The sequence below is a fragment of the Lepisma saccharinum genome, chromosome 12 (genome assembly GCF_977018435.1).
Source record: "Lepisma saccharinum chromosome 12, izLepSacc3.1, whole genome shotgun sequence".
Classification (NCBI taxonomy): domain Eukaryota; kingdom Metazoa; phylum Arthropoda; class Insecta; order Zygentoma; family Lepismatidae; genus Lepisma; species Lepisma saccharinum.
In genome coordinates, this window is record NC_139240.1 from 40,360,526 (window position 1) to 40,375,252 (window position 14,727).

General features: G+C 40.1%; 1 protein-coding gene across 2 annotated transcripts in view; it reads left to right on the top strand.

The window, feature by feature from the left end:
* Positions 1-14,727, top strand: part of SCAP (SREBP cleavage activating protein) — a 118,590-nt gene that overhangs the window by 53,710 nt on the left and 50,153 nt on the right. For both annotated transcript variants that reach the window (XM_083132178.1, XM_083132179.1), the window contains exon 3: positions 5,633-5,807. In XM_083132178.1, coding sequence (XP_082988304.1) covers positions 5,633-5,807 — 175 coding nt within the window. The remainder of the gene's footprint in view (positions 1-5,632; positions 5,808-14,727) is intronic.

Sequence of the window (14,727 nt, forward strand, 5' to 3'; positions counted from 1 at the left end):
CAGGATATATACACATTCACGTAATACATATACTTCTGCATATGTGTTGTGAACAATAAAGATTTTTAATTGTCCCGAAACATCGAATATTTTGATATTAACATTTGTTTCATATTTTTTGACATCCAACATTTAAATTGAGACACAAACATGTAAAATTGTTTTAAGTCCATTGCATTGTCAGAATTGCTCACCAGGACTCAGGCCCGTAGCTAGAATTGATCTCCAGGGGGGACTCACAGATTATCAGGGGGGGCTTTGTAAACAAAAGTTTAACAGTGTTAAATGAAGGTAAATTGTGTGAGTGGGGGGGGGGGTCATTACGTTACATAAAATTTAGAAATATACAAAAACATCGCTTTAAGTGTTAATTAACTACTATTGAAATCATCCCTTACTACACAATCCATACTACTTTTGATGATACAGATATTTATAATCACACAAGAAAAATTCAATCATATTGCCTACTGTACATTCCACCCCTGGCCGAAGCAATGAAACTACCCTTCGCTCCCAAAACTTGGGATCTGTTGACCTTTGTAGAATACAATTTATTTTCACGTATGAGTCTTTACAGCTGTGCATACTATACGAGGATGAAAAATTTTAGTTCAATTTTCCTGCACCCTTCCTACTCTCAACTTCCACATTCACACTGCTTGGGAGTTCACAAACACAGTCTTTCATTTCCATTCTTTCACTACACTTGCACTGTTACCCGAGTCATTCCTAAATTTTCTCAGATTTATTTATTTAGTAGGCACCCCTTTCACACATTTTCGCTTTCCTCACTGAGCTTCTTTGCTCTCTTTGCCCAGACATAGTGTAGGAAAGTTCCCAGATTCCTTATTTGCGTCTCCCTCCCTTTCGGTCTCTCCCTCCGAATAACGGTTGTCATTATATTCTCAATTTAAGCTTCATTTATTTCCCTGATATATTTTGTCTTTCCTCCCCTGTTTCTTTGCACTGGAGGAGAATGTGAAATTTCGTCTCGTATTCACCGCATAGCGGGCATTCTACGCTCCCGTCCTCCCGTTTAAGTTTAACTTGTGTACATCCCCCAGTCTGAACCAGGCCAATCCTGACTTTTCTTTTGCCCCACACAAATCCACGTAGTTCCTCCTTCCCCATTCTCGATCCGTATCCACTATTTTCGCTGATGTTAACGATATTTTTTCACCTAAATCTGCCAAAATTTTCTGTTTCTTAATGTCTTCCAGTCTGGCACGTATGGCCCCTAGGATCTGCATATCAATTCTCCCCTCTACTCCCTCTTCCCACACCCATCCCAGCCCTATACCATATAATTCCTTCTTTATCTTTGCTTCCCATTGCCTCCCATTACCCCCACTTAACAGTGTTGCCTTAATGTAGCCTCTTAGACCGCCTCCAGAGTTTTGATTGGTATATTTGGTACATTGTATTTTATTTTTCTTGTTTTTTCCAACGCAAACATTGCTTTACATTTATTCCTGTTAACGTGCCTTGCCCACCTGCCCGTCATTGTCATCACCATGCCTAAATAATCGTACTGTTTCACCCTATTGACACTTATCCCTCCTTACCAAATACATACCCATTCTTAAATACCATTATTTTGGTCTTCTTGATATTTACTCGCAAGGCCCACTTCTCGCAATATCCATGTAATACGTCTAGACCTGTTGTGTACGAAATCAGTACCAGGTCGTCTGCGTACAACAGAAAACAGAAGTGGTAGCTTTATGTTGGATATTGTTGGTGGGTCCGTTGACGTAGATGCAGAGGGAATTTACATGATGACATCAAAGTCACAGATTTTGTGTAAAAGGGAGGTTGCAACAGGGGGAACGAAGGTACAGATGAATAATGTAATACACTGCTGTTCATGTTATGTGAATTTATACTTCACCAAAGTTGTGATCAAAATAATATGCGCTGTCTACATTTTCACAAATTATACAAAATAGTTTTACCTAATGTCAAGGGTGCTGACGGCAATGCCAGGTGGGGGAGCCCCCCCTGGCCCCTGCCTGGCTACGGGCCTGTCAGGACTACATGTTTTTCATTTTTATCCCTAGCTTACCCGTGCCGTACGAGAAACGTACATACCGGAGGGCGACTCACAGGCCCACACTTTTTTATCACTAAAATTCAAGAAACCATTTTATTATTGAATCACTGCTTCTTTTGCTGATTACATAAGCAGTTATTTATTAATTATAATACATAATTACAAAAATTACTATCATTAATAAAAAATAATAACCAATTAGTACATATGCTATATTTTATCATTCGCTAAAACTCACAAAATTCATAAAATTTATTAATGCTTTTTTAGTTTGCAAAAGTGTATTTGTTTATTAAATATAATAATTAAAATCATTGCCAACCAATTATACACTGTCACTGGCGTGAGTGTCTCAAATGAGATACATTCAAATATGGCGCTTGATATGCCAACCAAGTGCATTTTACCTCCTAATTACATTACATTTATGTTTTTATGAGCAAAAGTAAGAAATATTGGGAACATCCTAGGAAACAATGTAATTTATTATTTTCAAACAGTTGAAAATCTAAAAGATAGAGGTGGTGAGTCTGTGAAGCCCTCCCCCCCCCCCAACTCCCTGGTTTGCTACGGTTAAAATTGTATCTTAACCAGTATGCAATATGTGTCAACTGGGATTGGCCAGTAATTGTCTTTTGGCTGCTACATGATGTAATTTTGTTTTAGCTAGTTGTAAAATATATCACTACAAACTTGTAAACTCATAACAATAACTTCAAGTGAAATAGGTTAGCTGTAACTGGTAAAAAGCCAAAATTTCAGTTTTTTTTATCTGAAAAAACCCATTCATTCAAGAACGCTGGCATTTTTGCAACTCTATTAATAGTAGCTTACTCTGATTTGGACCAAAACTTGCTGCCAAGCAAATGATCTTCACTCCCAGATCCAGTGTCAATATTTTTACATTTCTTGTCTTAATGTATATTATCATTTATTTTCATGTCCTAATTAACAATAAGTAAATTTTAAAACCTTCATATGTACAGACTGATTAGAATTTAATAATAAATTCAGTTAAATTATGAAAACTGAAATACTCTAAATTTTTTTATGCTTTATATATCTATTATACCAGGGGCGTTCCATATTGATTTACACTTTTTTGTTGTTGTTGCACTCTCACAGAATAGTTACACCTCGGTAAATATGTCTACCTTTGCAATGTAGTGTCCCTTCAGCTCTATGCACTTGCTCCAGCTTTGTGGCAACATCTCCAGGCTCTCCTGGAACCACTTTGTTAGAGTGTGTTGCACTCACGTCCGGACAGCTGCTTGCAGGTCCTCGACGTCTGCGAAATGATGTCCACACAGAGGTTTCTTTAAAGCACTGAACAGGTGATAATCAGAAGGGCTAAGTCAGGAGAATACGGTGGGTGGGCTAAGTCAGGAGAATACGGTGGGTGTGATAACTCCTGGAAGCTCATAGTAGCGAAGACGGCAGTCATCTCAAGACTCGTGTGAGGTCGTGCATTGTCATGCTCCAGGAGCGCACTTTGCACCCATATCCCTGCCCTCTTCCTTTGAATTTGGCTGGTACAAGTGCCGAAGGGTGCTCACATATGCCATGCTGTTCACCGTAGTCCCTCGTTACAGCCAGTCAATCAGGAGGATGCCATCCTTGTCCCAAAACACCGTAGCAATAAGTTTGCCTGCCGAGGGTGCTATCTGCAACTCCTCGGCGGGGGCTCCCTTTATGCTGCCACTGCATGGATTGGGGTTTGGACTCCGGTTCATGGTAATGGAGCTAAGTCTCGTTGCTGGTCACAAATTTGGACGCGTAGCCTTCTGGATCCTGGTTGTGGCATTGCAGGAGATCGTGACTCACGTCCTCACACTGCCTTCAGAGCTTTTGGAGCCCACTGTCGGACACCGTCCCCAGTTTAAGAAGTTCGTGCACGATGCGATGCAGGGTGACTCTGGTGAGTCCCTTGGCCACTTTTATTTCAGAGAACGTTCTCCTGAGTAAGCTATTTCACTCGCAAGAGGGTGACTGGCAAAATCACTGTCACTTTCCTTTCGGAACTGGTTCCCTTTTCTGGTGTGCTGCTCTATTTTGAGCAATCCACCCAGTTATACACTGTTTTTCACGACGGTGCATGATCTTCACACACTGCTACCAATTGCCTGTAAATCTCTGCTGTGGTTTACACCCTCCTTCCAGAGAAACCACATCGTCCAGCACTGTTTATGTTGATCGCTAGGGACATTGAATTTTCGCGATGCGCGAAATCGCGAAATGTGAAAAAAAGATGCAATTTTGAACATTCTGCACGTAACTACACCCCCAATGATGAAATATGCATGAGTTTTATTCGCGAAGTAATGCGAAATGTGTGCTTTTCCACGAAATGAACGCTTTTTTGCAAAATAACCGTGAAATATCATCAAATTAAGTAGAAAACACGGAAAAACCGGCAATCGAGGTTTTGCGCGCAAACTGTTGATTTGTAACGAAAGGATTGCCTAAAGTTTCCTACCACTTGCAGCTGAAGAACGTTTTATCTTCGATCGCATCAGGAAGACGCTGCAGATTGGGATTTCCCATGCACATAATCTCAGTTCGAAAACTTCACTCCCTGTCAAGCTGCATTCCTTTCTTCCCCCGAATGTCTACTCAACTTCCAGTTTCATTGAACTTGCTAGCTGTAGCAGCGATAAGATTAGTCTGTTCCCGCACATCAAGGGAAATAATGGTGTCATTGGTGTTCAGTCATGAATGAATTTTGTTTATCATCATGTGATTTTTAACATGTGTTTGTGTATGTGCAGTAGTGATTATTTTATTTGTTGGACAGCAAGGATATCCTTTAAATACATACAATGAATAAATCACTTGAGATATGCAATTTAGAAATGAAGTGATTTTGTGTTGATGTTTTATTTTTGGTTGGACAGCTAAGTACTTGTGCATGTGTACAGTATATAAAAATGAAGTAGTTTATCAATTTATAGCTCTTTGTATGTTGTTTCCTCTCATAATGAAAAAGTGTGTGCAATTTTTTTTTTTTTCACCGCTGGTATATACCGCTGATCTAACATTTTATTTACCGCTCTCCTCAGTTTTTATTTACCATAAATTTGTGTCCCTATTGATCGCTCTCCATGCTGTCTGCACATATGCTGACAGCTGTTGGCAAAGTGCACTGTGGTTCACAGGTATTACACCCCTCTGTCCTGTGCAAGAACCTGGCAGCAGACCTATGCACTACCTATCAGCGACCGTTACAAGCCAAATGGCGGAAACTACTTATTGCATTAGGCTACTGAGGCAACTTCAGTGCACTGGAGAAAATGTAAATTAGTAAATACAGTTTGAATTTGTTTTAGTATCTGAAGATTCAGTCACATACTTGGGCTGTTTGTACTACATAGAGTTGAATAAACTTCCCATTTTATTTTGAAAAAAAAAGTAAAATGATGCATACATCAAACCATATATTGAAGGCTACTGGCAAAGACTTCATTTGAAAACTTTAGAAAGTGGTATGTTATTCACATAAAGTAGAAAATTGTTTGTATTTAGTACATTATTTAGTTGGCTACCCTCTCTGATTAATTCTATTTTGTTTTGTTCCAGCTATCCTCTGCTGAATCTTCCCTTGCCAGGCAATGTCCCTCAGGGATTTTCAACCCCGGTAACCAATTTCACCGTTCCAGTCAATGGGTCGTGGGAGGGTGGATCGTCACAGACCAACACGGATGGTCTTCCTCCTCGCTGGTACAGAGGGCATCCAGCATGCTACATTCAGCAGGTAAAGTCAAGTATTAAGAAGCAACTCTGTTCTAATTTTTATTTTTGAGACTAGAAAGTTCTGTAGTTGTGGACAACACAAACTAACAAATCAATCACTTTTAAACAAATTTCTAGTAAAATATTGCTTTAAGCATATGAGGAGGTAACATTCTTTATAACTAGGTCTCTGAAGTTGATGACCTAAAAAAGCTATAAAAAAAATTATCTAAAATTAACTAAAAATAATTTTCACTTTGAAAATGAAAGGTTGATTTTCCATAAATTGTCAGAGTAGTTGAATAATTTGATAAAACCCGTTGTTTGGTGGATTAAACTATTGAAGCAAAGGGAAAAAGCAGTTAAGTGCTAATGTAGTTTTCTTCCATTTTTTATTTCAAGGTTAGCCTATAGCTATAAAATACACCACAAAGTTTTTCTGCATAAGTCATTCACCTCCTTTCAGAGTGGGCCTTGCACAATAGTTGGCCAGCATCTGAAAATATAGTTGTGTCTTGTGTACATCAGTTTTGTTTTTTTTTGTTTTTTTTTATACTCATTTTACTTTAAAATCACAGATTAAGGCAATAATAGTGTCCAACAAGGGAACCTCAAACCTCATACAAAGTGTTTTAATCTATTGCCAAACATTTCAGTTAAGAATGATATTGTGCTAAAAGTAAATATATATATATATATATATATATACAGGGTGTTGCAAAATACCTGTTACAACGCTTGGGAGGTGATTCGACAAGTAAAAACAAGGAAAAAATGCCATGTGAAAAAATGTCGAAATCGGCACCGTTTTCGAGTGACAGGCGTGCGAAAATCGCCTCACACCATGTTTATGGCACAATAACTCAAGAAGGAAGAAAGATATCAATGTCGGAATAAAATAATACAAACAAAATCGTACCTGGCGAATACAATGGTGCATCAATTGAGGCCCAGTGTAAATTGCGCAAGGGTACTCTCAAAGAAAGTGGAGAATCCCCTGATGGAAAATACAAGAAATTTACTACTATCTTCAACATAATGTTGAGATCGGAATGTAGCCAGTAAAAAATGGCGACGTATGTCCACATGTCCCACTACTGCTGGGACACCGTCCCACACCCGGGAAATAGGAAAATAACTGCAAATCTCCTGTTGTACACGGTCCACATTGCGGTACGAAGGAGAAAAGAAACCAATTTGTCGCATGTCTCACTACTGCTGGGACACCATCCCAAATGGAAAAAAATACGGGAAAATCATAAAAAAACGTTTTCAATCCCTTAATGTTGACACACTACTTTGCAGTACGAAAAACAAAAGCAGGCTGTACATACGTATACTACAAGAGAGCTCCCCAAAGAAAGTGGGAAATCCTCGAAGGAATGAAGACGGAGAATGGCGAGAAAACGCACACAATGGCATGTAACATTTCCAGGCACAGCATCTGGAAGGGATTCCACTGAGAAGCGCACAACCTCCGCACATGCAGATCAACGGTATGATGTACAGCGATATCCAGCATCTTCACTCGCACGTTTCACTAAAGGACACTATGCGGTGCTGATAGGGGCTCACAAACACCGGTATACTCAGAGACTTTGTTGAAAATGTCCGCCATTGACTTCAAGACAAAGATGACATCGGCGAAGCACTGATTGTCTGGTACGCGCAAATTCCTCTTTCATGTCAACAATTGTCCCAGCAGCGGCACTAACACGAGCAACGAGATCCTCAGCACTTTCCAAGGGGGTTTCATACACGAGCCTTTTCATTTCTCCCCACACTAAGAAATCCAGTGGTGTGGGGTCGGGGGAACGAGGTGGCCACTGTAAAGGTCCACCCCTGCCAATCCAACGATCGCCGAAAATATCGTTGAGTAAGGCCCTGGCTCTCCGGTCGAAATGTGCGGGGGCGCCGTCGTGTTGAAACCAGTTATGTTGTCTACCTGCCAGTGGCACGTTTTCCAAAAGTTCAGGCAATACGTCATGTAGAAACACCCGATAATTCCCACCACACAAAGTAAAGGGCAAAATGTACGGGCCTATCAAGTGGTCACCTACTATGCCACACCACACATTCACTGCGAACCTATGTTGATGATGGCGCACAATGATTGCATGCGGATTGTCCATATCCCAGACGTGGCTGTTGTGGCTATTGAACATGCCGTCCCTGGTGAATATTGCCTCATCGGTCCACAAAACTCTTGTTGGGAAATCTGGAATGGCAAGAGTTTGTTGCACGTACCATTGGCAGAAATCCAAGCGATGGGGAAAGTCCGTGGGCAGTATGTGGTGCACCTTATGCAATTTGTATGGGTGCAATCCCTCCTCCTGAAGAACGCGGAACACGTTGCTATGGTGGGTTTGTTGAGTACGAGCAATGACACGTGTGCTGGTGTCAGGACGGTCTCGTATCGCGTCCAACACGTCCTCTTCAAATTGCACAGTGTGGGGTCTTCCACAATCCCACCTACGGGGTACAGTTTCACGCAGTCGAGCATCAAGTCTTTGAAAGAGTGCATGTGCTGGTAACCGCCTATTGGAAAAACGTTCGTGATACGAACGCCGTTCTTCACGGCTGTTTCGGTTTGCCTCTTCATAAACGAGATGCATATCAGCAAGCTCGTGGGTAGAGTACTCCACCATTGTCCTGTTCGAGAACTGCCCAGCAACAGGGGCACTTTCCCTCCGAGTGACGGATCACAACTACCGTGATTAGCACCCACGTAATGTCACACAGGTATCCACGCAGTTGTTGCAAACCGACAAAGAACACGGGAATACGTACTCTACGTACAATATTCCTTGGCGCAATTCAACCATACACACACGCCAGACTAAACTCCACGATGCGAGACGCAGAACAAGACAGGAAAAACAACGGTCGACTACACTCTCTACGTAGTATCCACCAACACTAATACATAACAGGTGACCTACACTCACAGCGCCTCTAGTGGGGCTTTCTGTATCAATTAGCTGAAATCAATCTGAGCGTAATATGATGGCATAGCGTCATTTTCGAGTGAATTTCCTATTTCCCGAGTGTGGGACGGTGTCCCAGCAGTAGTGGGACATGTGGACATACGTCGGCATTTTTTACTGTCTACATTCCGATCTCAACATTATGTAGAAAATAATAGTAAATTTCTTGTATTTCCATCAGGGGATTCCCCACTTTCTTTGAGAGTCCCCTTGCGCAATTTACACTGGGCCTCAATTGATGCACCATTGTATTCGTCAGGCACGACTTTCTTTTTATTCTTTTAATCCGACATTGATATATTTCTTCCTTCTTGAGTTATTGTACTTTACACATGGTGTGAGGCGATTTTCGCACGCCTGTCACTCGCAAACGGTGCGGATTTCGACATTTTTTCACATGGCATTTTTTCCTTGTTTTTACTTGTCGAATCACCTCCCAAGCGTTGTAACAGGTATTTTGCAACACCCTGTATATATATATATATATATATATATATACAGGGTGTCATTTTAATGGCGCCCACGGACCACAGATTCGTGTAGAGGACATCAAAACAAACAACTTTTCTCAGTAACATTTTTCACGTTGGTGCGTCAATTCGACGCTACAGCCGTTCAAAAAAGACCGTTTTGCCGCCTGGATGCTGGCAACCCAACACAACATTTGATCGTATCTGTGACGTAATTTCCTGCGGCGAAACAGCGCACGGTAGGGTTGCAAGGAACACACAAATTTTGCGAAAAATGACAAACTACCAACCACATTATTAGCTGTAAAACGAAGCGAGAAACGCGTCCAGTAAACCGAACATCATAGCCTACCAGCCAGAAGATCAGCAGTCATCTCAGGGGAAGGGGAAGTGAACCAACGATATGAGAAATGGTAAAAACGTATTCAAAATGAAGAGTCAATATCAGATTTTGTCTCAGCCTACATGTCAAATATCAACAACAATAACTTTTATTGTACTTACAACTTACATGTGGCTGTTTACGTCCAGCTACATGTCAATTTTGTGTCCAGATACCTTGTGGTACTTTGTGCTGATAACGGAAGTACCTGAGGTTCACGTTGTTACATTACGGCTAAAACACGTACAGGGTGGCGACAGACCTGGAAAACCTGGAAAACCGGGAAAAGTCAGGGAATTTGAGGTGTCAAAAAAAGTCAGGGAAATGTCAGGGAATTTCCTCTTCATTGACTTTTTTTTTATTATTTATTTTGACACCTCAAATTCGAACACTCTTTGGAGGAAAATTGTTATAACTCGGGTACTATGGGAGCAATCTACTTCGGATAACTTTTGTTTTGCAGCTAAAACATTAGCGCATGTAACCATGTACAATTCAGAACGACGGACCAAGGAAGGGGGCTTGGGCACGACCCCCGAATTTCAATGGAAGAAAACATAAAAATCTGGAGTTTGCCCCCTCTTCTCCCGCTATTTTGGGGAGAAGGTGCAAACTTTAGTATTCCTTTCAAAGAATGTACATTTCTCAAGAGAATGAAACATGTTTCATGTTCTTGGGTGCCATACAAGTTGAATAATAAGCCAAAATGTGATATCTTATTTTTTTTACGAAGAAAAATATGTAATTTGCATTTTTTGAGGAAAATTGTTATAACTCTGGCACTATGCGAGCAATCTACTTCGGATAAGTTTTGTTTTGCAGCTAAAACATCGTAGCATGCAACCGTGTACAATTCAGAATGCCGAACCGAGGAAGGGGGTTTTGGGGCGTGACCCCCGAATTTCAATGAAAAAACCATAAAAATCTGGAGTTTGCCCCCTCTTCTCCCGCTATTTGGGAAGAATTCACCAATTTTAGTATTCTTTTCAAAGAATGGACATTTCTCAAGAGAACGTAACATTTTTCATGTTCTTGGGTGCCATACAAGTTGAATAATAAGGCAGAATGTTTTTTTTTTTTTTTTTTTTTTTTTTTTTTTTTTTTTTTTTTTTTAGGAATAGTATAGGTAATTTGCATTTTTGGAGGTAAATTGTTATTACTGTGGCACTATGGGAGCAATCTACTTCGGATAAGTTTTGTTTTGCAGCTAAAACATCATAGCATGCAACCGTGTACAATTCAGAACGCCGAACCGAGGAAGGGAGTTTGGGGGCGTGACCCCCGAATTTCAATGAAAAAACCATAAAACTCTGGAGTTTGCCCCCTCTTCTCCCGCTATTTGGGAAGAAGGCACCAATTTTAGTATTCTTTTCAAAGAATGGACATTTCTCAAGAGAACGTAACATTTTTCATGTTCTTGGGTGCCATACAAGTTGAATAATAAGGCAGAATGTGATTTTTTTTTTTAGGAATAGTATAGGTAATTTGCATTTTTGGAGGTAAATTGTTATTACTGTGGCACTATGGGAGCAATCTACTTCAGATAAGTTTTGTTTTGCAGCTAAAACATCATACCATGCAACCGTGTACAATTCAGAATGCCGAACCGAGGAAGGGGGTTTTGGGGGCGTGACCACCGAATTTCAATGAAAAAAACAAAAAAAAATTGGAGTTTGCCCCCTCTTCTCCCACTATTTTGGGGAGAAGGCGCAATTCTTAGTATTCTCTTCAAAGAATGGACGTTTCCAAAGAGATTGAAACATGTTTCATGTTCCTGGGTGCCATACAAGTTTAATAATGCGCCAAAATGTGAAACTCTGTTCGGAAATGTGGCATGGATATGTTGCAGAGAGGGGGAGAGGGGGGGAGGTTGGTTATCAATATGAATTTCCCAGGCTTGCTCCAGACCTGTGTCAGAGTTTCCACCCAAACATAAGAGTACGAAGGTCCAAAAGGACATTCATTTCGTAATCAGCACGATGATACCATATGGTATGATCGGGGGAGTAAAGGTTTAGTTTAGTCTCTAAATATTACGTGGAAAATGCATTGAATTATCATTTTTTCTTGTCCGTATGGGAGTAGTAAGGGGACTTGTCAACAGATGGAGGGGACAAGAGCGGGTGGTGCCATCCGATAGTTGTCGGATGTCGTAGTAAGGCATTTTGTTGGGCAAACTGAAGGAACATGGAAACAAATAGGTTCCATTGATACATACAATTTTTGTCGAATATCTCCACCCGACAAAGTATCTCACTACAACATGCGACAGAAATTGCATGGACTGCAACACCCAACAAAAATTGAATGCATAAACAAGAAGAGCTTTCGACTGCAAATATGCTGCCGAAATTTTATTACTCTACTGGCTCACTTCACCTTATTTAATGTAGCAGTGTTTACGAAGGTTTTCTTTCATCATCCTGACGTATTACTGGTTTCGCACAAGTTAACATACGTTTTCAATGACATTTCAATTGACATTCTTAGATGTCAAGAAGAATCCAACAAAATGGGATATATATTGAATACTATCACGAAAAAGTGAAACATAAATCTGCACTGGTGAACGTTATAAAAATTTGGCAAGTGCATGCTCCCAACCTCAAATTTACAGCAACACTAGTATTGCAATGAAATTGACACCACTCTCTGTCCTGTCTGTGTTAAACTCATTAGAGATGGTCATTAATCTCTCACTGAGTAATGCTAATGTCCAATATTATGAAATAAAATACTAATAATAAATACGTCAATATTTTAATATCATATTTACTCGAATCATTCAATCATAAAAGCAAATCACTTTCTTCAAGAATTGACTTTTCTCTGCCAGCTCTGCTAAATTTTCACTTTCCATCTACTGATTTATATGAGGGTTGGCCAGAAAGTAATTTCCAATTAGTAGGGACATTGATTTTTCGCAAATGCCAAAACCGTGAAAAATGGTAATTGCTGCGAAGTTATGTTTAGGAATGTGCAGTGATGTCTGGGCACATTTTTCACCCGTTTGAAATATCGAAATAATGCGAATTTGGCATAAAATGCGAATTGTTGGAGTTTTTAGTGATTTTTTTTAAAAAAATGTCCTAAAACAAGGAAATATTCCATGAAATCCAACATTCTTGTCTTTTCTAGGCCATGTTTGTGTACATAGAACATGCAAGGTTTCCAACATTTTACTCAAGAGTAAACTATAGCATTATACGTACATGGAATAATTCCGACAGCCACATTAAATCATGTATTTCCCACGATTTTTTCAGCTCTATCAAAACCATTTGCATCACAGAGCAAAGTGGCAGGATTCTAACAGGAGATCGAGTGCGTATCTACCGTCACACGGGAGTCACATCTTCGTATTTGTCGCATGAGAAATGTTTGGAATTACCAAGCTAATTGTGCACATTTGGCATTTGTCAAGCGAGTAATAATGGAGCTCAGTCGATAGGGCATCTGACTACTATGCGAGAGACCCAGGGTCGATCCCCTGCAGGGGAGAACCGGGATGTTTTCCACCTACTCAAACTCCTCCGGAGCCCACCCAGCATCATATGAACCTGGTACCTTGAGGAAACTTTGAGGTATAAAGGTAGCCAGGAGCATGGTGCTGATCACATCACCCCTACCTTTAGCCGTGATCAAGAAAGTGTTGGGCCCTAACTCCACACCCCTACTATACACCTTCATGGAAAAGTGCAGGGGAACACTTTACTTCCTCAAAAATCTGTTCCAACATATCAAACTGTCACGAAAATACATAGATCATGTGACCTACAATTTAAAATAATAGTTTAAAAGCACAATGTAGTATTACGTTTCAGTATATTTGGCAGATAAATGTTCTAAAACAAAATCGCGAATTTTGGGAAACGTAACACTAACAAGTCAAAAAGATAATCCCAATTTTTGGTGCCATAATATATCGGTATCTGTCACGCGAGAATGATTGATTTTAATTTTTTGGGTGCATCGCCACTTATGGTCATTATGCACCCTTCAGTATATATGGGGAAAATTCCATTATCTAAAATCCTTACCTTAAAATTAAAAAAGGGGTATGGAAATAACTTTCCCAAAATAACTTTCAAGATATCAAACTCTCATGAAGAGGCGTAAGACATGCAACTTACAATTTGAAACAGTAGTTTAAAAACACCATGAAGGTATAATTTCAGATATTTGCCAGAAAATGCGCTAAAATGAAAATGTGAATTTTGGGAAAAATAACACCGTATAGTAAAAAAATAAAAATAAGAAAATACACCAATTTAAAAAAAATAACAAAATATCAAGGTCCCTACCGATTAGGCATAAATAAAACAAGAATATCAGTTGTAATTTATTGCATTAGTAACAATGAGTCCTATCCTAATTTTCAGCATAATCACCACCATTGTTCTGGCATTTGTCATAGCATTTCACTAAATGTTGTATGCCCATGGTACATGTGTCTGACAGCAAAGAATGGAACTATCTCTACCGCAGTGTAGCTGTCAAATCCTTGCCCTGCCAGAAACCTCTTCAGTTAAATAAAGAGATGAAAGTCGGTAGATTCAAGTCCAGAGCTGTACAGGGATTGGTCCAAGATCTCCTCACCTGAAGTGATGCAAAGGGTTTGCGTGTACTCACCTATATGGGGTTGTGCACATTCGATTGGCCTTCCGTGAATTGTGTGCACCATCGTCTGACCATACTATCACTCACGACGTCTGGTCTGCACACCTCACACGATTGCTGGTGGCTCTGTGCCAAATTTTGAGAGTGCAATGTAGACTACATCACAGTCTGTGGTAGACTGTATGAGAGCTGCAATCTTTAACCTAGAACTGTCCTAAAATGGCTGCATTGCAACTACCAGATTACAGCTACATGCCACTTCTTCCTGCCTGCATGTGTGTGTTTCGTTCTTCGACCACTAGTGCTGCATATAGGCACCATTGGAGCTTTTTTCAGGATGCCCCTCGTATATGAACTTTCAGAAGGTTTTATTATTAGAGTGTTCCTGTTTTAATGTGTGGTTAGCTAAATCAGGTACCTATACAATGCAATTCTATAAATTCCTGCATATAACTGCACGTTGTCAGTTTCATGGTACTTCAC